The 24,610-nt window shown below is 55.7% G+C and overlaps 1 protein-coding gene across 1 annotated transcript in view; it reads left to right on the forward strand.

The window, feature by feature from the left end:
• The first annotated feature begins 1,520 nt into the window (after window positions 1–1,520).
• Tekt5 (tektin 5) overlaps window positions 1,521–24,610 on the forward strand; it is a 62,624-nt gene continuing 39,534 nt past the window's right edge. The window contains exons 1-5 of the mRNA XM_071605746.1: window positions 1,521–2,090; window positions 4,811–4,894; window positions 5,736–5,806; window positions 11,222–11,365; window positions 15,497–15,719. Of these exons, the coding sequence (XP_071461847.1) occupies window positions 1,521–2,090; window positions 4,811–4,894; window positions 5,736–5,806; window positions 11,222–11,365; window positions 15,497–15,719 (1,092 nt within the window). The remainder of the gene's footprint in view (window positions 2,091–4,810; window positions 4,895–5,735; window positions 5,807–11,221; window positions 11,366–15,496; window positions 15,720–24,610) is intronic.

Raw genomic sequence — 24,610 nt, forward strand, 5'->3', positions numbered from 1 at the left:
CCAGAAGGTGCTTAATAGATGCTTTTTCTCCTCACCCTCTCACCTTCTGTCATACCCACTCCACGCTGAATGTCCCCCAAGCCCACGGGCCAAGAGCTTGGTCCCTAGCAGGCCACTGTTGGGAGGTGGAGAAACCATTAGGAGTTGGGGCCTAGTGGGAGGTACCTAGGTCATTGGACGTGTGCCCTCCAAGAGGACTGAGGGGCCTGAGTCCCTTCTCTTCCTCTCTATTCCTGGCTCATGATGTCAGTGGTATTGTGCCACCACGTGTTCCTGCCACGGTGCTCTGCCTCTTCAGTGGCCCACTGCTCATCAGAGACCCAAAACAATGGGCATCCAATCAGGGACTGGAATTCCCCAAACCATGAGCCCAAATAAACCTTCTCTCTTAGAAGTCCATGATCTCAGGTATTTTGTTATAGCAACGGAAAACTGACTGATGCATCTACTAAGAAGGAGCATTTGAGGGTCAGAGTCCCCTCTGCTGCATTCCCAAAGGTGGGAAAAGCCCCACAAATCAGCAGTCCTCCTGTCCCATACCTGCACATTTTGTTGCTGTACCCAGAGTCAAGAGTGGAGAGAGATTCTTGGTTGGGGGAAAATGCTGTTTTAGAGCGAGGAATTGAGTACCTTTTTCTGGAACAATAAAGCTTCTCATTTTAGTTTCCCGTCCATTCCTTCAATAGTATGCTGGATGCCAGGGATTTAGCGATGGGCGTAGTTTCTGCCTCCTGGTGCTCAAGCTGAAGCCCCATCATATAATTCATGAACAACAAAACTTACTAGTGGGAAGCTCTATGGGTTCTATGAGTTTTGACTTATAGAGTTGTATCATCTCCTCCCTAATCAGGATATAGAACACTTTATCAGTCCTGCCCCCAATTTTCTCACCCCCCTTGGTGACCCACGCTCCTGCCACCTTGCCCTCCAGCAATGACTGACTGGTCTCCTGTCCATATGGATCTGTCTTTGCAGAATATCACCAACGAAACCACACGGGCTGTCGTGTTTGAACCTAGCTACTTAGCAGAACAGGTTAGGGTTGATCTTTGTTGTGAGTACTGTTGCTAAGTGGTATCCTACGTATGGGTGGACCATTTTGATGCCATCTTGGGGACAAAGAAAGAAAGAAAAGAACTTTGACCAAACTGACCTTGAGTGGGTCCCTTACTGGAGCGAACGACATTAAATTCTCTCCCTGGGTGTAGTTAGGTCTGGAGAGACAGATGTAGTGGTGACAGAAGGAGAGACGTGCCCTCTCTTGCATGCCCCAATCTGTGGATTGTGAGACTCATAATCCCTTTGGTGACTGATGGATTCGTTTAGATTTGGACAGTAGGGACCCCACTGACCTGAAAGAGAGCACGCACAGGCTGGGCTCCCAGCCCCTGTCCCCAGGCTTTATGACACCACTGCTGAGTCATAGAGGTCCTGCCAGCCCCAGAGAAGCCCTCTCGCGGTTCCTGCTGATGCTGGAGCCCCTTGGGCAGAGTTTGGCCGCCTGGTGCCCACGGGGGAGGATGGAGTTTCTCGGAACCTCTCAGGCCGCCAGCTACTGTGGCCCCAAGAAGCCCTGCGCCTTGATGGCGCCGCCCGAGGCCGTGCAGAGCCCGGCCGTCCACGAGTGCTACCCGCCCTCCCACCTGCCCGGGTACCGCTCCCTCAACTCGTGGAGACCCAGCCTCTTCTACCAGGTCTCCGACGGCCAGGCCTGCCCGGATGAGTGTCGCCGCAGCCCCCTGCGCCCGCCCACCATCCTGCCCGCGCTCCGCTCCGCGCTCTTCTGTCGCTACGGGGCCCAGGACTGGGACCAGGCCACCCAGCTGCAGCTGCGGGGCGCCGAGGCCTCGCGCCTGTGGGCTGGCCGGCTGACCGGCGACACCAGGAGGCTCATGCAGGACAAGGACCAGCTGACGCGCCAGAGGCAGGAGGGGACGTCCCGGAGCCTGGGCCAGAGACTGACGGACATGGGCTTCTGGAAGTCGGAGCTGTGCTACGAGCTGGACAGGCTTCTGACCGAGAACCGCAGCATGGACACCCTCAAGAGGCGGCTGGAGCGCGGCGCCGAGGAGCTCAACTGTCCGCTGCAGGTGAGGGCCCGCCCCGTCGGCACCGCCCCTCCGCCCCCTCGACCGCGGGTCCAGGTGACAGGCACCGCAAGGGGGTGTGCGCTGCGTGGATGTTGATGACCGCACCTCCAAGGTGAAATAGCGGGTTCAGGATAAGCTGAAGGGAAGACTCCTCGGGCCGAACCGGGTTCCATCCGAGGGGCGGGGTTCCATCCGAGGGGCGGGGTTCCATCCGAGGGGCGGGGTTCCATCCGAGGGGCGGGGTTCCATCCGAGGGGCGGGGTTCCATCCGAGGGGCGGGGTTCCATCCGAGGGGCGGGGTTCCATCCGAGGGGCGGGGTTCCATCCGAGGGGCGGGGTTCCATCCGAGGGGCGGGGTTCCATCCGAGGGGCGGGGTTCCATCCGAGGGGCGGGGTTCCATCCGAGGGGCGGGGTTCCGCGGAGACCCGTGCGCGCCGACGCCCCCTGCGCAGGTGCCGAGGTGGTCCACCGGGCGAAGGGCTTCCGAGGACTCGCCTGAAGTCGCGCTTGCGCTTCCTCCCTGCCGAGGACTCGTGCCACGCCCTACACTTCTCCTTGGTGGCTTTCCACCTGCAGGGCGCGTGGGCTCCACCAGGCAGGGCTGGTCCCCCGTGCGCACCTACCCCAGACCCACCATCCGTGCAGCCCCCGTGTGTCCCGCAGGCCTCAGTGACCCGGCTCCCTGCCGGCTGTTGTCCAGGTCAGCATTCTGAACGCTCGCCCAGCCGAGGGCGGAGAGTGGCACCCACCAGGCACTCGGTAGACAGCGGTTGGATAAGTGACGAGGTGACCCATGGTGGGCCTGCCCGACCCCTCCTTGGCCTCGGTCCGATCCCGGGCCGGTTCGGGTTGCTCTGGGCTGCAGCAGCAGGTGCTCCGGGGCGTGGCCCAGCCCCGCAGAACTGCACAGGGAGACAGATCCGCCTGCAGCCCTCCACCTGAGGGCTGGGACCGGGCTCGGTCTTAACCCTCGGCCGTCAATGGCAAATGGAGTTCTAACACTTCCGGTTGCAGGCTCCCGCCTGAGGGGAGCCCTCTGGTCCTCTCCTGGAGGCCGGAAACGGGGTGGGGAGAAGGCGACGGTGCAGCTGTGTCCCTGCCATCAGGAGGAGGTTCCCAGAAGGCCCTCGTGGGTCGGCCTCTTCAGCCCATTTGCAGGGGCTCCCTGGCTGCAGAAGAGTCTGGGAGATGATGGCTTTTCTGTGCTCCTGGAGAAAGGCATGGAAGGGGTTGGGTGCACATTGGGTGGGGAACCGGTAGCTCCTGCCTCATGCTGTGGAAACCATCTTGGCTACACTGGACGGGGATCTGCTTTCCCTGGACATTCCAGAGACCCAGGGCCTCCTGCCTGGAAGCCTCCTACAGCCGTTTCTGCCCCGTTCTGTGCAGGACCCGTGGTAGGAGAGGTCCTGCCTTGAGATGCCCGAAGAGACTCGGCAGCATGTCTCTGGGACTCCCAACCCCATTAGGGGAAGGCGTCCATCGTTGCCTTCATCTGCTGGCTGGCCCCTCAGGAGAGGGGTGGGCAGGGCTGCTCCTCACAGCCCCACAGCAGCGTCCACCACCTACTGCCCCCCTCTCCTGCTCCCACTCCCCAGCATGTCTGCAAAGCCCAGCTCTGCCTGGTCCCATGTGACCCCTTTGATCAGCCCTACGGAGGCCCAGGGATGGGGGCATCTCGGTCTCTCCACTTCTCTCCATCCCCTGGCTGCCTTCAGCCGGGCAGCCTCTCACTGGACATGGAAATAACTACTTCCTTCCTGGTCTTCCACCTCCTGCTCCCGTCCAACCCATCCTTCCCCCCCCCCCAGCAGCCAGAGGGTGACTTCAAATATTAAAGTGAGTTTTATCACTCCTCCACTGGCTCCCTGGATGGAGTCCCAGAATCTAACACCCAATTCCTGAATTCCTCTTCCCTCCCCCGTGACCTTGCCCCTGCTTCTGCTCCAGCCTTACTTTCTCCAGTTCCAAGGGCTTCCTGTCTGTGCATTCTCTGGCCTCAGGGCCTTTGCACCTGCAGCTCCTGTTTCTTGCCCCATGTCTCCACTCATCTCTGCACTCTGCTTCTTATGAGCAGTCTCTCTGTCTCCTCCCTAGAGAAGTCCTCCCTGAGCCCTGCCCATCCACATCACCCCAGTCATTTGCATCACCGCCCTTATCCCAGGTGGAGATGATCACATTCCTTCAGCTGTGTCCTTTCAGCTGGGTTGAAATGCACAACCAGCCTGTGAAAGATGCACCAATCTCACGCTGATCGGCAGATGAGGAGACCGAGGGTCAGAGAGGCTGAGTGACTTGCCCCAGTGCACATGACAGGAAGGGACTAAGCCTGGATTTAAACTTATGACAGAGCACACATGGAGGACAGCAGCTGATACCGTCTTATCTGAGATCATAGTGACAGCTGCCATATCCATTATTGTAGCTGGGAAGGCTGGGGACAGCTTGTGGAGATTATATCTCAGTCACCACTGGTTCCTGGGACACTGCCTTATCCTGCTTTCTCTACATGGGCCCTGCATCTCCTCACGCGCTGGCCTGGGCACCCCACAGTGCCCACTGAGGGAGGCAGAGCCCTCCAGAGGCCTCTGTGAGGCCCTATGAAATACCAGGTTTCTCAGAGGAACGATGGGATCCCAGCCAAGGTCCTGTGTGTCACTGAGCTCAGGGTCAATGTCCAGCCCCGGGAAGAAGACACTCTTTCCTGATCTCCCTGCAGGTGGCCCTGGAGTGTCTCTACCATCGAGAGAAAAGGATCGGGATTGATTTGGTCCATGACAGCGTGGAGAAGAACCTTATCCGGGTGAGGGGTCTCCCGGGCCTACCCCCCCCCCCCAGGGAGTGGGCAGGGCAGCCGGTCGGTCCACGTCTAGGAGGAAAGACTTTGGTCTCAGAGGCTGCTGTCCACCTGCGCTGCTCCATAGCTGCTAGGTCTGTGGGGAGCAGACATCATGGCGGAGGGGCCCGGCAGGGCTTTGTCCCCAGCTCATGGTGGCCAGCAGGAGGAGGAGGAGGGGGAGAGGGGGAGAGGCAGAAAGGTACTGGAGACAAGATGTGGGGGTCCACCTTCCAGGGACTCACCCCCACTGACCTCCTTCCTCCCACAAGGCCCCATCCCCCATGTTCCCACCATCTCGTTAAATTATGAGCCTCTCAGCGATCAGTTCATGGATGGGGCCAGAGCCTCAAGATCCCGTCACCTCCCGCCTCTGAACACCGCTGCCCTGGGGACCAAGCCCTCTGCCCCAGAGCTTTGGGGTGATATTCCGTATCCAGACCACAACGTGGAGTTCCTTGGCCCCCGGGCTCCTCATTTCCAAGTTGGGTACAATAATAATTCCACCAAGAGCAAAAACCAAAGCTAGTGTTTCTCCAACACCTGCTGCGCGTGCATATCGGACTTCAGACTTCTTCATGGGCATTATTTAATGATCATATGTACTGGTGAGCTCCCGTCACACAGTATGTGCTGGGTCTTATTTTAATCCAGAAGCAAATAGAAATGAAAGTAGGGCGGGGCAGGTGGTGCTCTGCAGCTGGCCCCTGGCTCTCACCTGGGGACAAGGAGGGCGGGGTGCTGGAGGGGCGCTCTGACCCGGGGAATTTCTGACCCGGTCCACTCTCTCTGACCTTTTGTATTTCAGGAAGTAGATTTGCTAAAATGTTGCCAAGAACAGATGAGACAATTAGCTCGCTGGATCGACATCCAGATGCGGTAGGCCCCACTCTGTGACTTCCAAGTCACCAATTCCCGTGGTGCACAGGCTGGTTTTAAGATCTGGCCTGGGATGTGCAGGCTCAGGCCATCTTGTGAGTGGCCTGTTTGCAGTGAGGCCCTGGTGGAGGGCAGCAGCCTCCCCAAGGCCGGTCCTGTCACCTCCCAAGCAATTCGGGGAGCCAGCAGAGTGTGGGTGGCATGAGCAGCTAGGTGAGGGACGGGCCCTCTGGAGGAGCTGGAGGAGGCCTTCAAAAGGAGTCAGCTTTTTGTTCTTGGAAGATGACGTAACCAGTGTCATGAAAGGCCAGGCCCCTCTCCTGATTAAAGGGAGACTGAGATTTACGGGGCTTGGGGCCCATGGCCGCTTCCAGAACTCAGGCTCCCCACCTGGCCCTGGGCGGGCGCTCACCTCTGACTCTCCCAGGACTGCTGGTCAGCTGGCTTTCCCTCTTCACTGACGTTGTTTTAGGGGGGTGGCGGTACTGGGACTGAACTCAGGGGCACTGACCACTGAGCCACGTCCCCAGCCCTGCTTTGTATTTTACTTAGAGACAGGGTCTCCCTGGGTTGCTCAGTGCCTTGCTTTTGCTGAGGCTGGCTTTGCACTCACAGTCCTCCTGCCTCAGCCTCCCGAGCCGCTGGGATGACAGCACTGGCTGTTCTAGTTTCCACTCCCACCAGCCGTGTGTGAGGGCTCCCTTTTCCCCCAGCCTCCCCAACACTGTCCTCTCTTTTTGAGAACAGCTATTCTAACAGGGAGGAGGTGAGACCTCCAGAGGGTTCTAATATGCATTTCTCTGATGTTGGATATGTTTTATGGCCCTATTGTTTATTTACATGCCTTCTTTGGAGAAATGCTTCCTCAAATCCTTGGCCAATTTTTAAATCGGTGTGTTTTCTTGCTGTTCCGTTGTTGAGTTCCTTATGTATTTTTGGATATTAACCATTTATCAGGCGTGTGGTTTGCAAACACTTTTCTCTTTGCTCAGTTGATCGGTTTCTTTGCTGTGCAGAGACTTTACAGTTGGATCCAATCCCATCTGTCTGTGTTGGGTTTTGTTACCTGAGCTGTTGCAGTTATATCCAAAAAATCACCTCCCAGACCCGAGACGTGGGCTTTGCCGGTTTTCTCCCAGTAGTTCTACAGCCTCTGATCTTACATCTCAGACAGTTTTGAGTTGATTTTTGTACACGTGTGAGGTAAGGGTCTGAGTGCATTCTTTTGAATGTGGATATCCAGTTGTCCCCAGATCACTTATTGAAGAGACCCTCCCTCCCTATTGTGTGTCCTGGTACCTTGGTTGAGAATCAACCAACCGTAGACCATTATTTCCTTCTGGGCCCTCTTATGTTCTTTTTCTGCACTTGTTTTTGTGATCTCCGACTTATGTTAAGAGACCGATTTTCCACTCATGGCTGGCATAGGGACGTGGCAAAACAGGGCCCAGGGTGGCAGGAGGCTGAGGTTCAGAACAGGGGACAGTTAGAGCTGGCGGAGTGGATGAAAGGCCAGACAGGAATTTGGGGAGCGGAACTCCAGAAGAGCACTGCTGTGATGGGTGGGGAGGGTCAGGCGCCACCCCCGACGGTGAAACCAGAAGTGGGGGGCTGGAGACCAGAGAGGTTGAGACAGAGAGACAGGCGGAAACAGACAAGGAGAGCCAGGAGCGGCACCACTACAAGAGACAGAGAAGCTGGTGCGGTCAGGCACACCTGTGATCCCAGCAACTCGGGAGCTGAGGCAGGAGGGTCACAAGTTCAAGGCCACTCTGGGCAACTTAGCCAGACTCTTTCCAAAAATATAAAGGGCTAGGGGTGTAGCTCATTGGTAGAGTGCCGCTGGGCTCCATCCCAGTACTGGAAAGTGAGAGCGAGGAGGAGAGGGATATAAAGAGAGAGAGAGACAGAGGAAGACAGAGGGACAGAGACAGACAGAGGTGCAGTCAGAGGAACCAAGAGGTGGACAAAGACAGAGAAAACCCAAGAGCTGGAGAGGGACAGACATGGGGAGGAGAGGGAGAGGGAGGGACGCTGGGAGAGAGCCGGGGAGATGGAAATGACCAGGGAACTCAACACAGGCAGTTTGCTTTGGGCAGCGGCTTCTCGATTGAAGGAGGCCTGTCACCTTGTGGGAAGCAGCTTAGCGGCTGGAGGGACTGGAATTGTCCTAATTCACTTGGAACCTCAGAGGCTCAGGGCTGGGGCCATGGGGTACATCCTCACTCCCTGGGGGAGGCCCCGCTGCTGACCTGATCGGGTGGCTTCCCTGCACCTGCTGTTGACTGGGGGGTTTCTGGGCAAGGAAGGCCTGTGGCCCACAGCTGCCCCGGCACCTCGCCCCACCAGGAGCAGAGAAGTCTCTTCCTGACGGGGAAGGGCCAGACTTGGCCTTTCCTGGTGGGTGGGCAGCAGGGTGAGCTCTGCACCCGCCTGGCCCTGGGCCGTGTGCCAGTAGGCTGGCCGGGTCTGCCCCCCTTTCCTAGACCTCACTGGCAGGGCCAGGCAGCTGGAGCAGCTGGAGTCAGAGGCCCCAGCCTCCCGGTCACGCTCTGAGGTGCACTTTCACATTAGGTTCCTGTTCACTAGGTGGCAGGGCCCAGTTTCTCCTGACTCTGCCAATTCGTAAGGCCCAAAGGATGGTTCCTCCTGCCTGACAGGACCTCTGTATCCTGATAGGTGGGAACTCACCATCGGGATTTAGCTTCCTTGCTCCTGGGTGGCCTGAAACCAGTGTCTGTGACAGAGAGGCAGACAGAGGAGAGGATGGGGCAGCCAGGGCCCACGGAGGCAGGAGACAGAGACGCCCAGAGGGAAGAGACGTTGTAGAGGCGGAGAGAGACAAGACATGGGGAGGGGCTCACACCAAAGGTGGGAGAGGCCCCAGGGAGACCACCCAGTGGTGTCCGACAGCCTCTCTCAGGGAAGGTTGTAGAAGTCCTCTAAGTGCTTCAGGATCAAGGCTCTGCTGGATGTTTTGGGTCTTTAAAGAAGACTGATTCTTTTTCAATCAACAGAGACACAAAAAGGGCTGAGCCTAGAAGCTTCTGGAGACAAAAGATTCTAGCTGGGATGTAGTTAGTGTTTTCTTAGTATTCAGGGCAGAGGGGGCCTTCTGTTAGCAGATACCATTATTGTTTTTCCTTTAAAGACAGGAACGTAAACTTCCCTTTTAAAACACATTCATTTATATTTTTAAACGATTTCAAAAGGAGGAGACTACTAAGTAAATAATAGTACAGGTGCTTTGCTGTTCGGTAAGATTCATGAATATGGTTGTCGAGGTCTGGAGTTTGGTAAACAGCGGCCTTGTCTAGGCCTAGCTGAGACACCAGCTCTCTGGAATCCAGTCCTGACCCCTGCTCACCTTGGCCAATCCCAGAGCCCACGGTTTTTAAACCCACCCACCCAGTTCCTGACTCCACCCAGTTCCCGACTCCGCCCAGTTCCTGACTCCACCCAGTTCCCGACTCCGCCCAGTTCCTGACTCCACCCAGTTCCCGACTCCGCCCAGTTCCCGACTCCACCCAGTTCCTGACTCTGCCCAGTTCCTGACTCCGCCCAGTTCCTGACTCCACCCAGTTCCTAACTCCACCCAGTTCTGACTCCACCCAGTTCCCCAGACTCCGCCCAATTCCGACTCCACCCACCCAGTTCCCAACTCTGCCCAGTTCCTAACTCCACCCAGTTCCCAACTCCGCCCCGTTCCTAACTCCACCCAGTTCCCGACTCCACCCAGTTCCTAACTCCACCCAGTTCCCGACTCCGCCCAGTTCCTAACTCCACCCAGTTCCCAACTCCGCCCAGTTCCTAACTCTGCCTAGTTCCCGACTCCACCCAGTTCCTGACTCCACCCAGTTCCTAACTCCCCCCAGTTCCCGACTCCACCCAGTTCCCAACTCCACCCAGTTCCTGACTCCGCCCATCCTAACTCCGCCTAGTTCCCGACTCCACCCAGTTCCCAACTCCACCCAGTTCCTGACTCCGCCCATCCTAACTCCGCCTAGTTCCCGACTCCACCCAGTTCCCAACTCCACCCAGTTCCTGACTCCGCCCAGTTCCTGACTCCACCCAGTTCCTAACTCCACCCAGTTCTGACTCCACCCAGTTCCCCAGACTCCGCCCAATTCCGACTCCACCCACCCAGTTCCCAACTCTGCCCAGTTCCTAACTCCACCCAGTTCCCAACTCCGCCCAGTTCCTAACTCCACCCAGTTCCCGACTCCACCCAGTTCCTAACTCCACCCAGTTCCCGACTCCACCCAGTTCCTGACTCCACCCAGTTCCTGACTCCACCCAGTTCCCGACTCCACCCAGTTCCCAACTCCATCCAAGCCATTACCTCACCCATTCCCAGACTGCACCTCTGACTCCGCCCAGTACATTGCCTCACCTAGTCCTGACTGTACCCTGACTCCTCCCAGTTTCTGGCTCCACCCAGTCCATGACCTCATCCAATCCCAGACAGCTGCCAGTCCTTGACTCCACCCAGTTCATGACCCCACCCAGTTCCCTAACTCCTCCCACTCCTAACTGGCACTGACTTAATGAGCCTCACTAGTCCCTCAAACCTGGGCATTTCTATCGTCCGTGCTTTCGCACATGTCGTCTCCTCAGCTGGGAGTTCTCGTCCCCTGTGTAACTTTGTTCATGATGTCTTCTGTTTGTTATGGAAACCCTACTCAGACCCTTCTCAGGCAGCCCTTCCCTTATCCTAGAATTAATGGTTTCCTCCTTTGGGTTACTTTGTATCCTTTTAAGACTCTCACCATTGCTCTGGCCAATCTGTACCGTATTTTTTACTCTATTTGTTCTATTTTTTACTCTATTTTACAAATCTCAGCCACTTGAAGGCAGTGACCAAGTCTTACTTATGACCTATCCCTTTGTGCTCAGCAGTCATTCACAATAATCTGAGAAGTAGTTTGACTTGATACAGGTTTTGTCCGAAGTATGAATTAGTATCTTCTAAATTAGTTCCACAAACTACAGCTGGAGGGAGGAATCCAACCCACCATCTGTTCTTATAAATAAAGTTTTATTGAAAGGAATCCATGCCCATTCATTCACATATAACCTGTGACTGCTTTGGGGCATGGTTGTAACAGGGACCATATGACACACTAAGCCTAAAATGTTGGCAGTCCACCCTCTTACAGTTCATGCCTTCCGTTCCCATTCTAAAAGACAGCAGCTCTGATTGGATTCAGGGGACTTGTAGTAGGGGTGGCTTTGGGTACACGGTGGGAACCTCAACGTGGGAAGAAGGCTGAGAAGCCACTGGGTGTGGACAGACCCTTCCTGGGAGTCCAGGGACTTGGCTTGCTGCCTGTTCTCTGGATTCCCCTGCTGTGTGACCTTGGGTGGTGACTCTGGGTAAGTGCCTGGCCCAGGACACATCCTTCCTCCCTGCAGGGATAACCGAGATGCTCAGCACACCCTGGAGAGAGACATCGAGGACAAAAACTCTGCCGAGTGTATTGACGAGCAGTGCTTTAACCTGAGGAGCACGTCGGACTGCATCTCCTTCTTCCATGGCGTGGAGAAGTGTGACGGCACGTAAGTACTGGACTCTGCCTCCATTCTGGGCCGTCTGTGGGACCAAGGGCTTTGGCTTCTGCCATGGCACCATAAAGGGGTATCGTGTGCCAGCCAAGGAGGGGCAGTGTGATTGAATGGGAACCCGCTGTTGCAAGCAGCAGAATCGAAGTCTGGCCAATTTAGGATGAAATAGAATTAACTGAAACCTGCAGCAGGGTCACAGAGACAAGGGCAAGTTTCTGGCCGTTTGGCAGGAGTGGGAGCTATTCGGTTGGATTGTCAGAGGGTGGCCATCTTTCCACCCCTGGCCCACCTTGTCCAAGATCCAAATTCCAGAAAGAAAGAGCATGTGGTTGACTTAGTGAGGGTCACAGAGCCTCTGCTGCTCTGCCAGGGCACCCTGGGGTGCCTCTCTTGGCCATCCCGCCAGACAAATTCCAAAACAAAAGGGCTGTCACCAGCAGGAGCAGGCATCCCCGCTTGGTGGGGAGAGTCAGTGACGCCTGGAGGGTGGATGCTAGGACAAGGCTGCCTGGCTTTAAGTCCCAGCCTCCATGCTGACACTTTGGACTCCATTTCTGCACCTATATCACCCAGGGTACCCGCTCCCCAGGGCTGCTGTGTGTACTGAAAGGGGGCATGGGACGTCGTAAGCACAGAGACTGGTGTGGATGATAATGGCGACCGTTATCAGAGCTTGCTTTGTATCCTCATTTTCTTGTCCTGGCAGCAATGAGGTAGGTGCCTTTCGTACGCCTGGCACTATCGGGGGCATGTCACCGCCTCGTGGAGGGTCATGTAGAATTTCCCAGCTCTCGGTCTGAGCTCTGGGGCCATGAGTGCTGGCAGAGATGCGCTGGCGGAGGGCGGGCGCTCTCTTGGTCTCGCCCGCACTCCTTCTCTTCACCTCTAGCGCACAGGCTTGCTCTTGGCACGTGCAGGTAAGCATGTGTTGAATGCAAGGAGGAAGGGGGAGGGGGAGGGGAGAGCAGGAAAGGGGAGAAGAATTGTAAGCCATCTCTGGCCCAGGTCTGGGCTGGCTTTCTGGATCTTTGCAAACATGGCAGTGTCACGGTGACTCTGGATTCATAGCTGCGGCAGCTCCCGGGGAAGCCGCCTCCTCTTCCCGACAAGGGGGAGTCCCCCAGGCACTGGAAGGCTGAGCAGGACTTGGGGGCTCGGCCACCCTTGGCCACAGCTGCCCGTCTGCACAGGAAGTCCAAAGGGTCCCTCTTTACAAACAGATGCCTCCCCTCAAACCTGGCGGCAGCTGGCTGCTGGGGCGTCTGGCCTCCAAGTCCAGGAGGGGCGGCTGTTTAAAGTCCCTCATCCAGCTGGAAAGCGAGGGCTGCTGTTTGGGTGACTAATTGCTTCCCAGATGTGCTGGCTCGGGGCTTTGCATTGGAGTTTTCTTAAGCAGGGCCACATCTGGGCAGACTGAGGAGGTGTGGTGACTGTCTGGATCAGAGTGTGCCTGTTCATTGCTGTGGATCAACTCATGAATATGGTGGTGATGGGGGCAGCAGAGGCCTCTTTCTGATGTCGGCCATGTGCTAGATGGTGCACAGAGTTTACATGCAGCTCTTGTGAGTAATGAAGAGTCACTTATTTTGTGTACGGTGCCCTGATAAGTATTTCACATTTAGTCACTCAAGAACCCTGGGCGGATAGGTACCGTTATTATCCCCATTTCACAAAGGAGTAAACAAAGGCTCAGAGAGGTGAAGTGACTGTCATAAGCTTGCACAGCAAGTGGCAGAGCTGTTGACCTCAGCCCACACTGGACACCGCGTGGGTGTTTGATCAATGGATCTTCCTGCCTCTGCAGCAAAGTTGCTGTCCCTCCAGTCTCCAGAGGGCACGGGCTCTGGGACAGTACATCCTCCCTACTGAGGCTCATGACTTGCCAGGCAGGCAGGCTGCCTTTGGTAGATGCCCCTGGGGAGAATGTGATTAAGCGGCTGTTTTCTCTGGGGAGCTCAGCTGTCTGCTCCAGGGGAGGGCAGGGCTTAGAGGTTGCTGTTGGTGACACGACAGTCCCGCTCAGCAGTGGCGGGTCCACCCAGAGTGTACTTGCAGGTCTCATCTGCTGTCCTCAGCCTCCTGTCCTTCGGCAGTGTCTTGGGGATGGTGATTACAGATGACCTGGGAGAAGACACTTCTCTCTGAGCCTCTGCTCGTGGCTGGGCTCTGGGCCAGGCAGAGGAACCCCGTGTGGTGGCACTCACCTGTGACCCCAGAGACCTGGGAGGGAGAGGCTGGAGGGTTGCAAGTTCAAGGCCAGCCTCAGCAACTTCAGTGAGGCCCTGTCTCAGACTCAGAAATAGAATGGGCTGGAGATGTAGCTCAAGGTGAGAGCGTGCCAGGTGCAGGGCCCAGGTTCAATCCCTGTGACCACCCCCCACCCCGGAAAAAAGACAGGAGAGGAGAGCCAGCGGAGCCATGGCACCTACGTGGGACTTTAGAAATTCTGTTCCCCACACCTCAGCGCGCTTCAGCGTTTCTGAGAAGAAACATTTGTCCCATTTCAGAGAAGTAGACTCCTTTTCTCCTGCTGCCTGAGAATAAAAGTCTGCTTCCTATAAGAAGTGGCGTCCTCCCAGGCTAGACAGGACCTGAGAAGTTATGTGGTCTGGTGTAGCCACCGTGAAGCCAGCTCAGAGAAGTGCGTGTCCCCCCTGGAGGCCCCCCCCGGAGCAGGGAACCCCAAATGGTCCTGGGGTTGCTTGTTGCAGAAGAACTTTGACTAAACCATGTGAGTCCTCAGGCGGGCGGCACCACCTCCTCCTCCGTGAAGCCTTCCCTGCCTGTGACGGTCCCCCCTGGCTCCCCAGATCCGTTCCCCAGCTGCCCTGCTGGGCTGCCCTCTGTGGCCACCTTTCCTGGGCGCTCTGCCCTTCACTTTCTGCTGGGCTCATCCAGGAGGAGGGGCACCTCTGGAAGACACCCCCCCCCCACCAGAGGAGAGGGGCTGTGATTCTCCCTCGTCCCCAGGGACTGGGCACCTCCAGGGCTGCGCCTCTCCCTGGCTCTTGGACACCTACTGCTCCCCTCTCGCCCCTCACAGCTGGGGTGCATTTGGGAATCCATGGCACCTCAACTTCTGGCTGAGTGTGGTGGTTGCCCCCATCCTCAGGGGTACATTCTGAGACCCCTGGTGGATGCCTGAAGCCGTGGATAGCACCAGGCCCCATGTGGATTGCGTCTCTTCCTAGACACACATCCCTGTGACGAGTTAGCGTATAAATTAGGCCCCGGAAGCTATTGACCACAGTAGCCAATTACATAGGATAATCGTAACAATGTAACCAAAGGTATTTGGAAGTTACCGATCATTCATTTCTGGAGTTTTCCATGTGATACTCTCAGACCTCGGTCGTCACATAGCGACCACAGCAGAGAGCAATCTGTGGCTAGGGGGTGGGAGGCTGCTGTGCCCTGCACCCTTCACCACCGACACGCGAGGACACGCCATCGCTTCTCCTTCCTGCTCCTGGTTCCAGCCTCCCCGTGACTCTGTGGAAGTACCTCCTCTGAGGACAGGGACGCTGCTCTTCTTGCTCACAGCTCCGTCTCAAGTGCCTAGGCAGTGTTGGGACATGGCGGGAATTCCAGACCCTCAGCTGGGCGGGGCTGGAGCCGGTGGTGGAGACGCCTTAGCATGCTGGAGGCCCGAGGTGTGATCCCAGTACTGCAGAACCAGGCCACCCCCCCACAGCAAAACACCCATGGGGGGCGAAGAAGCCATGGAGAGTAGCATGGGCGCCGCCGGAGGGACAGAGTCTCCACCGCACCCCAGTGCCTGCTTCTTGGCCTGGCTCTGTTTGGGATGGTACTGAGGGGACAAGGAAGCGCTCTGTAAGGGGCCTCTCTTCTACCAGCCAGCTGAGCGCCCTCCTGCTAGCTGCAGTTGCAGCCTTTGTTAAAGGAGGGATTGGATCAGGACATTTGTGTCCCCTCCCCTAGGGGACGTTGTGGTTTTCATAACTGGGTGTGTGGAGGGGCTGCTGGCGTCCCGTTGGTGGGGCCAGGGATGTTGCTGGACCTTCTACAACAAAGACTCTTGACCTAAAGGACCAGGTTGAGAACCCCGGGTACAGGGTCACCCCTGTCACCCCTGTGCGAAACTTGTCCTGGTGCCTTTTGCAGGATTTCCGTGCCTGATACCTGGGCCAAGTTCAGCAACGACAACATCAGGCACTCTCAGAACATGCGGGCCAACTCCATCCGGCTGCGGGAGGAGGCGGAGCACCTCCTCGAGAGCTTGTCCGACCAGCTGTGGAAGCAGTTCACGGACACCAACCTGGCCTTCAACGCCCGCATCGCCGAGGAGACGGAGGCGAAGAACAAGCTGCAGACACAGCTGGCTAAGGTGGGCTGGTGCGTCCAAGGAGCTCTGTCCCCTGCTGAGCCTTCGCCGTCCTCCAGTGGGTCTCGGCTGCACCTGGGAGTTGAGCCCACCCTAGTTTGAAATGGTCCCCCCACCGTCTAAGTCTTGTCCACCTCAAATGGGGACAGGGGCTGTGAGCTTCCTGGGTAGCGTGAGCACCCCTTGATCACTGATCATGGAGCTTGGCCTGGCTGTCACCACGGCCCCCGAGAGGCTGCTGATGGCTCCCAGTGCCCTTCCTCCTCCACGGGAGGACCACGGGACTGAGCGTGACCGGGGGCCTGGAACTCGTTGTCCTTGCTGTCCCAGCCCATCTCTGCCTACCTCAGCATCTTTGGAAATGTAGGCTTTGCCTTCAAGGGTCTGCAACAGCCTGACGATCCTTGCTGGGGACTGCCAAGTTCTGCCCTCCACCTCCTCCTGTCCCCATGTCAACACCCCCCCCCCCCCCGCCGACTCTCTTATGGGTCTGTGTCATGCCCTTTCACCTCTGGGGTCACCCAGGGAGTCTCACTGCAGGGCCTTCAGCCACCCTACTCAGCCTAAGTGCAGAGAGCCTCCCAGCTGCCAGAGGCCACCATGGACAGTGGCAATGGAAGAGGACCTCACATGGTCCCTGTCCCCTCCTTTCTGGTTGGAGAGCGGTGGTGGCTGTGAAGTTTACACAGGAGGGACTTGGGGACAGCAGTGTGTTTGGAGGGGTGGGAGCCCAGGGGCTGGCCTTGGTCTGTGTTGGCTGACGACGCCCCTTTTGATTGTTTGTTGGGGGAGGTTCTGTGGGCGCAGGCGGGGTTTGATGGACATGACGGGGCAGTGTTCGCCCACCCACATCTGCCACTGCTTGGCCGGGCGCAGGAGGCAGACAGAACAGAAGCTGGTGATTAAGGTGCGATCCGTGTGAGGAGGAAGCAGCGAGGGGTGAGTCAGAGAGGCTGGGGGCTGTGCAAGGGAGGGGCGCAGAAGGGCAAGTGACCTTCACGTCGAGAACAGATCCAGAGCCCAAGGGTGGAGGGCAGAGTGCTCTGGAGGGACAGCACCAAGGGCCAGGCATCCGGGGGAGGGGCTGGTAGGTCCTGCTGGAGGGTGGGGAGTTTATCTGGAGAGACTGGCCATCGTGGTGACCCTTTTCAGCTCCGCAGGTCACCTGGTGGCCGTCACAGCCACTCAGTTCTGCTGACGAACGGAAAAGTAGCCACGTACAATATGTGCACAGATAAGTGTGTCCGTGGTCTGATAACACTTTATTTACACAGCCAGGCCCACGGCTTATAACGTAGTCAAGCCCTGCTCCGGACCTTAGTTTGAAGTCACTTCCTTTTTGGGAATCCTCCACATCCCCTCAGATTTTGTAGTCACCGCCTCTGTGTCCTGGGACCATGTCGATCATCGCTTCACCCTGTTCCACGTGATGACAAGTGGGCCCTCCGAGCCCGGCCGCTTGGGTGTGAGTCCTCCGTAACCTTGGACGACTTCCGGAGCCTTTCTGTGCCCCAGTCCCTCACCTGTACAATGGGGATAAGGGTGATGCCAACCTTGGGGGTTTGAGGTCAAGCAGGTAGCTGCTTGCCCCACACCTGGTGCACCTGGGGCTGGGCATGGTCAGTCGTTTTACCCTTCATGTGATCTCCTTCAGGCATCCTGCTTCAACCTGTCCCTCCCTGCTAGTGTCTGCCTGGTCTCCTGAGATCTTTGTGCAATGGATGAAGAGGGACCACAACATTGAGTTGTGTGTGTGTGTGTGTGTGTGTGTACTTGAATAGTGCGTGAATGACTGAATGCTTTTAATATCAAGTTTCTTTTGTGCAAAAAACCCCCTTTATTTGACAAAATATGTACAGCCTAAAATGTACCCTTCTAACCATTTTTAAGCGTGCTGTTCAGTGGTCATAGGTACATACCTGTTGTACAGCCGTGGCCACCGTCCGTCTCGGGAAATTTTCCTCTTCTCAAACTGAAATTCCATACCCATTTCACAGTGATTCCTCTTTCCCCTTTGTCAGTGAATCAGTCTACTCTAGGTCCCCGTTTAGTGGGATCACGGGTATTTATCTTTCTGCGACTGGCTTATTTCACTTAGCTTAATGGTTTCAAGGTTCATGCACAAGTGCCAGACTTTCTTCCTTTTTAAGGCACAGTGACCTTCCCCTGTCTGTGGAGACCACATTTTGTTTATCCATTCGTCCTTCTGTGGACACCTAGATTCTTCCGTCTTGCGGCTCCCAAGCAAGTGCTTTTCTCCTGAGGCATTCTTCAGGGTGGGACAAACCCTGCTCCCTGTCACGGTTCACCTCGTGGACTTGGCAGTCTGAGGATGACTTGGGAAGGGTCCAGAGTAAGGGTCCCTACCTGGTTACAGCCTCTGTTTCTGGGGTATGGATGAGTGGTTTCTGTGGCCTTCTTAGAACAGCCCTTGGTATGCGGTGAGTGATCCGTTGGAGGGGATTGTGAGTATTACTAGTAGTACTGACGGAGAGGAGAAGAACCTTTGGGTGGGGGTGGTTGAAACCTTTCCCTTTCAAAATGTCTGCAGGGAAGCTTTATTGCTAACAACTCCACCACTGCTGATCAGAGAGATTTTGCAACCTCATAGATTTTTATTAATAGTCATTATTTAGTCACCAGCCAGCACCATATGGAACATACCAGACTGCAATATGACACTGTTGACATTTGCCTGAGCAAGGGTCTGTCTTCTGGTTGGTGACTAGTTCATAGGGTGGTTTTCGAAGACGATAAAAGAAGAGATTGATGCGATGAAGTAAAATATATAGCAACCATCTCACCTTTCAATAGTCTGCTCAGCTAGAGGATTCGAAATGCTCCTTTGAAGCTTTAACTCTTGGGCGGGGGATATGGCTCAGTTGGTGGAATGCCTCCCTCCGAGGCACAAGGCCCTGGGCTCAATCCCCAGCACCACCAAAAAAATAAAATGAAATTAACTGTTATTGATTGAGCTCAGCCTGGTTCCCCTTGGCAAGAGGCTCCTATGGAAAATTCCAGCCTCGTGTATGATGCAAAGTAATTATTTTCCCAGGGATCATTGGAATGCACTTTGTTAAGGTCTACACAGCTCCCCATGCAGGCAGTGGTCTGGGGCAGTGTAGACAGGCTCATTTGTTCACTGGGATCCTGGAATTTCATCCCTGAGGTCACACCCCAAACTCTGCCACTTGCCCTGGGGTCTCACCCTTGCAGGAGCACAGCAAGGCTCTGGGGCAGCTCCTGGTCATCTGGCTCCCACTCGAAGAGGGGCCGGAGATGGCTCTGGACTGAACTGGCTGCTGGCCAGAGGGGGAGCAGGCTGCTGCCTTGGGGGACTGAGTCCGCCGCCAGCCAGGGCCATTGGAACCCTGAGATAAGCAAGCCCCGCTTACATCCAGTTACCAGTTGAGTGTGTTTGGGGGGAACTCGTAATGTGGGGGAAAGTGCCTCTTGTGGGAGGCTGTCTGGGGGACAATGCTGTAGAAAGTGCCCACAGGTGTGGGGACCGGCTGGGCACAGTGGTGCACACCTGTCATGGTGCATATGCTTGTCACCCCAGTGACTCGGGAGGCTGAGGAAACAGGATTGCAAATTTGAGGCCAGCCTTGGCAACTTAGGGAGACCCTCAGTAACTTAGCAAAAAATAAATAATATATATATATATGAATGGGCTGTAAAGGTCCGTGGTAAAGCGCCCTTGGGTTCAATCCCTAGTGTACACACACACACACACACACACACACACACACACGGACACCTCATCCTGGCAGGTAAAATGACATGGAATGCATCACACACGGAGATTAAGGGCACCAAGTCGAACAGTGAGAAAGTCCTCCTCCTGCAGTCCTTTTGAGGCCTCCAGGTCTAGGATGGCTTCTCACCTCTGGGACATCCCGTCCCCCGTGCACATCCGGGCAGCCTCGAGCTGAGAACTTGGGGCGGAGTCAGTGTCCAGCCAGGGTTAAATAACGTATTTCCACTTATGTCTTATGTCATGCATTTTCTTAATGATTTTTTTCCACTTATAGCGAATGATGCTTGATTTTTTTCCATGGATAATCGTGATATGAAGTTTCATTTCAAAATACACGTGGTTAAGATTTGTTTTTCTTTTCTTTTAAAAATGAATTGGTTTGAGCCACTGTGGCGTGGGGATATGGCAGAGAGGGTGGGAACCGTAGGCAAAGCAGGACTCGGGCCAGAGAGTGAGTGGTCCCTGTGCTTCCACTGTCACTGTGTGCGCGGTAATCCTCAGGTCACCTGGGGACTTTGTTAAGAGGCAGAGTCTGGTTGAGCGGGTCGCAGCGGCCTGAGAATCTGCATTCTGAGCACGTTCCCTGGGGACACCAAAGCTCCTGAAGGCAGCATCAAGAGCGTAGATGGTGAGAAGTGTTGGCTTTGACAACAGCTGGATCAGCAGCTGTTCCCTCCCCCTCCTTCCCTCCCCCCTTCCTCCTCCCCCTCCCTCCCCTCCCTCCCCTCCCTCCCCCTTCCCTTCCTCCCCCCTCCCTCCCCCTCCCTCCCCCTTCCCTTCCTCCCCCCTCCCTCCCCCTCCCTCCCCCTCCCCCTCCCTCCCCTCCCTCCCCCTTCCCCCCTCCCCCTCTCTCCCTCCCTCCCTCCCCTCCCCCTCCCTCCCTCACTCCCTCCCCTCCCTCCCTCCCTCCCTCCCTCTCTCCTCCTCTTTCCCAGACTCAGAATCTTGGAGGAACCAAGTCTTCCCCAAAGGCCAGCCTCAGCTGTTTTAATCCTAATCAGATTTTCTTTGATTGCACTTGGTTCCAGGCTCACAAACCAGGCGTAGTCCCTCCTCCCTGGAGGGGTCAGGTCAGGTCATCCCGTCCCGTCATCATCCCAGTTTGTGCAGATGTCGATGCTTCTCCAGGGCTTCTGTCACCCCTGGGTGGACAGCACAAGCCCTTAAGTCAAAACCTCGTTTTCCTGTTACACGGGTCACAGCCATGACCTGAGGAGCTGGGGGACCATGCTGAGCCAGACACTCCAGGAACCCGTCTTGAGGTCCTCGAAGCGATACGTCCACCCATTTCCCTGATGCCTTTGATGGCTGCGCCCGGCACATGCTGTTGGATTTCCCGTAGTCAGAGGAGCTGGGAGGCGGATGGGGTGGTGACAGCCACTGAGGAGAACGCGTGGCAGCCCGGGAAGGGACTGGATGGTTATAGTCTGTGCGGGGCCCTTCCGGCCACAGCAGGCAGCAGGTAGTTACCAGCCCCTGATGGGCCTCCCGTGGGCTCTCAGGAGGCATCTGAACCCACAGGCTGGAGCCCAGCTCCAGGTCCCCACCGTCCCAGCTGCTCCGCATGAGGTCCCCCTGTCCCACTGGGCAGCTCCAACTTCCAGATGCTGCCAGGGGCTGCCAGGGCTCCTCGGGGCTCATCCCCGGACTTCAGAGTCCCCTGGATGCCCCCCTCTGAGGGTCCCAGCCACCCCCACTCCATCAGCCAACCCGGTGAGCCTCTGGCTTCTACCCCCCTCAGCCTCCGCCCAGAGCCTCCCCCGTCTCTCACCTGGATTGTCTCTGTGGTCTCTGTCGGCTTCTGAGACGGCCCATCTCTGAGGTTTTCCAATCTGAGGGTCGACTGATGAACTGGCTGCTAGTTTAGAACATTCCATCCCTGAGAAGGTTGATAGATTGATAGGAAACAGTTCAGTTGCTTCTGATTCTTCGGGATCAGGAGAGCAGAGGACGGGCTCTCTGGGTAATACCTACCAGTACTGCAGGCCGTCGCTGGACCTTGGCCACACCAGGCACTTGCCAGGCTCTCAGGAGAGTCCCTCCATGGCCCTCACCTCTGCGACCCCAGCGCCCTGCACGCTGCCTGGGGCGTGTTCTGGTGGATTCTAAGTGAATGCTGACTGAGTGGTTTTGATCAGGGGATGCTGAACTGGACCTGCAGATTACTTGGCTTTCACATTTTTCTTTTAACCACTTTATTCATGTCTAATGTACAATTACCTGCACATATTTCAAATGTACAATTTGGGAAAGCTTGATATTGTAGGTCATACAGCCAACACCTCCATCCAGGTGGTAGCCATAGGTATCACCCCAGAGTTCCTTGTGCCCCTCTGTCACGCTCCCTCCTGCCCCTCCCCCACTTCCCCACCACACGGATCTGTTTTCTGTCACCAAGGGTCAGTTTGCATTTTCTAGAATTTATATAAATGGAGACATTCTATATGGACTTTTTTTTTTTTAATTTGGCTTTTTTCCCCTCCAGAAAAATGTTTTGAGAGTCACAGTTGATTTTTCTGCTGAGCAGTGTGTGTTTATGGCTATGAACACTGAGGTGTTACACACAGACCCCCGTTTTCTCATCCACTTACCTACTGATGAACATTCACAAGTTTGGGGCTGTTGTAAATAGAGCTGCTATGAGGAGCTGGGTCCACACATTTGTATGTAGACTCGTAGAATTAAAAAGTATATATATTTTGATTAAAAAATGGAGATTTCACATTTTTTAAAATTCTAAAATGTTGGTGGCTCTAGCCATTCAGAGCTCCCAGGGAAACAGTGGCTTGGAGCTGGGTGGCCCCAGCCTCTCTTGGGACTGGGCTTGGCCCTCCACTTTTCCCCAGTCCCCACCACCCGCTCACGGCCCCTTCCCACCCTTGCGGTGGCCCCTGGCTCTGTGTTTCACATTCTGTTTTGTGTCTCAGGAAATTCAAGGAGGCAGATGCAGAAAGCAACCAGGCCTGGGGAAGGTTGGACGGGGCCACAGAGGGCTGGGAACATGGCCTTGAAGGCTGCCTTTTATGCTGAAATTTCTTTGGAGTTTTGACTTTCAAGTGGCCATTAGCATCAGCAAAACCACCTCTTCCTGGGAAGGCCTGGGCAGGAAGTTTTCTGTGTCTGAGTGGCAAGAGCCAGGCTGGTGATCTGAGGTCCCACGTGTGGCTGCACAGCCCTGTGTGTCCCAGGAGGTCTGGAACCCATTGTGGAGTGGGAAATGCTTCTGTGCTTTGTAACAGCAGGATCACGTCCAGTGTCGGGGCCTGTGGCCAAGCTACTGACGACTGGTTTCTAAAACTAGCTGAGCCCTGGGAAGTGGAGCCGGCTGGCTGCCTGGAGCTGCCCTGTGCTCACTACATGTCCTTAAGCACCACGGAGGGCCGGCGAGAAAGTTCCCCTCTCCTCAAGTCCCACCATCCATCCTAGCAGTGCCAAAGAGCAAGATCCCTGTGTCCCCATCTGCTCTGACACCTCCCTCCCTTGCCCACCTTCCTTTCCAACAGCAAGGCCTCCAGCCTCAGGCTGAGGACCTTGGAAGGGTCTCTCTTCCTGTTAGAATTAATAACCTTTTGTGTTTTTTTTTTTTCATTTTCTTTATTGTTCTGGTGCCTTCTATTAGTGGAGAAGGCGACTCGTTTCCACTGTGGCAATAATATAAAGACTCCTTTTCAAGGTGTAGCTCAAGGGTAAAGTGCTTGCCTAGCATGCACGAGACCCAGGTTCAACCCCTAGTACTTAAAAAAAGATGCCATTTTAACTACATTCAGTAAAGCCTGAAATTGGAGTTTATTTGAAGAAAAATATTAAATAATTGTACAGGTGACACGTGGGGCTGGGAAATAGTATGAGGATGAGACTAAAATTACTGGCAGAATGATTCCTCCTGCCTCAGCGTGAAGGCTCGCTTTGGCCATGAGGACGGCAGCCATCTTTTAAGAAAACACCCCCGTTAATGCCACAGCATTCAGCTAAAGAAGCAGCCACGTGTCCTGAGGCATGGGGACCAGATCCCGAGGATCATTTTAACCAGCCCCTATTTCCCTCCGGGTACTGACTTTAGAACAGCACCCACTCCCCACCTCCCAGGCTGACCTTTCCCACTTGGGCACGCTCACGGATGGCCGCTGCTCATCTGGTTTGGCCTTTCCCCCTCTCAGCAGTATGCTTTTCATAGGGGTGGACATCCTTTTAGAAGTTCTCAGCTGGGGGTGACCGTCCCCCAGGGGACATGTGTCTGGAAACATCTTTGGTTGCTACTCCTGCTTGAGGGGGTGCTCCTGGCAGCTCATGTACAGCAGCCAGGGGTGCCCTTCAGTGTCCTACACTGCCCAGGACACCCTCACGCTAAAGAAGGACGTGAGCCCAAATGTCAGCAGGTGCTGGGCTGAGAAACTGCTCTAAAGGAATTTCAGGCAAGAAACGGAGGAGGGTGGGTGTTTTAGGGAGAAAAACTCCAGAATTCTCAGACCTGTTTTCTGTGGTGTTGGTTCTGTGGTCTGGAGGTTGAACCTAGGCCCTGTGAGCACTAGGCAAGTGCTCCAGCACTGGATCTTCAGACCTGGTTGAGCCCTGGATTTAAGGCCATTGCCTGAGGGGGCTGATTACCTTTTTATAAACTGCAAATTTCTAGAAGAGAGAAATGTGGGGGCATATGCATTCTGTGGCTTGGATCCTCAGAGCATCTCCATCCCTAAAAGCCATCCCCCACTTGTTCAAGACAACTGTCCTGTAGGTCCTGGGCTGGTGTTCATGTGGCTTCCCGATGGACCACTATGGGGTTCCCAGCTATTCCACACTGTGCCCTCAGGAGAAGGCTCAGGGCCACCTAAGGCCATGGGTCTCTCTTCCTGTTGTTCACCTTAGTGCCAAGAGGACTCAAAGGCCTCCAGAGTCACTGCAGGCCCAGTGTCATCCTTGTGCCTGGGTGGTGTGTACCGAGATCGGCCAGCAAGATGGGTCTGCCAGAGCTCCGGCCTGGGGGGTGGGGGAGTGGGAGGACGGGGCATGGCGTCACCAGTGGTGGGTCCAGGGACACTGTGCCAAATGAAAGAGGCACCACTGGCATCAGAAAAACAGGGCCAAGGCCCAAAGCTGGGAAGAGAGCCCCAGATACAGGAGGTTGGAGGAAACCAGC

The sequence above is a fragment of the Marmota flaviventris genome, chromosome 19 (assembly GCF_047511675.1).
Source record: "Marmota flaviventris isolate mMarFla1 chromosome 19, mMarFla1.hap1, whole genome shotgun sequence".
Taxonomy (NCBI): domain Eukaryota; kingdom Metazoa; phylum Chordata; class Mammalia; order Rodentia; family Sciuridae; genus Marmota; species Marmota flaviventris.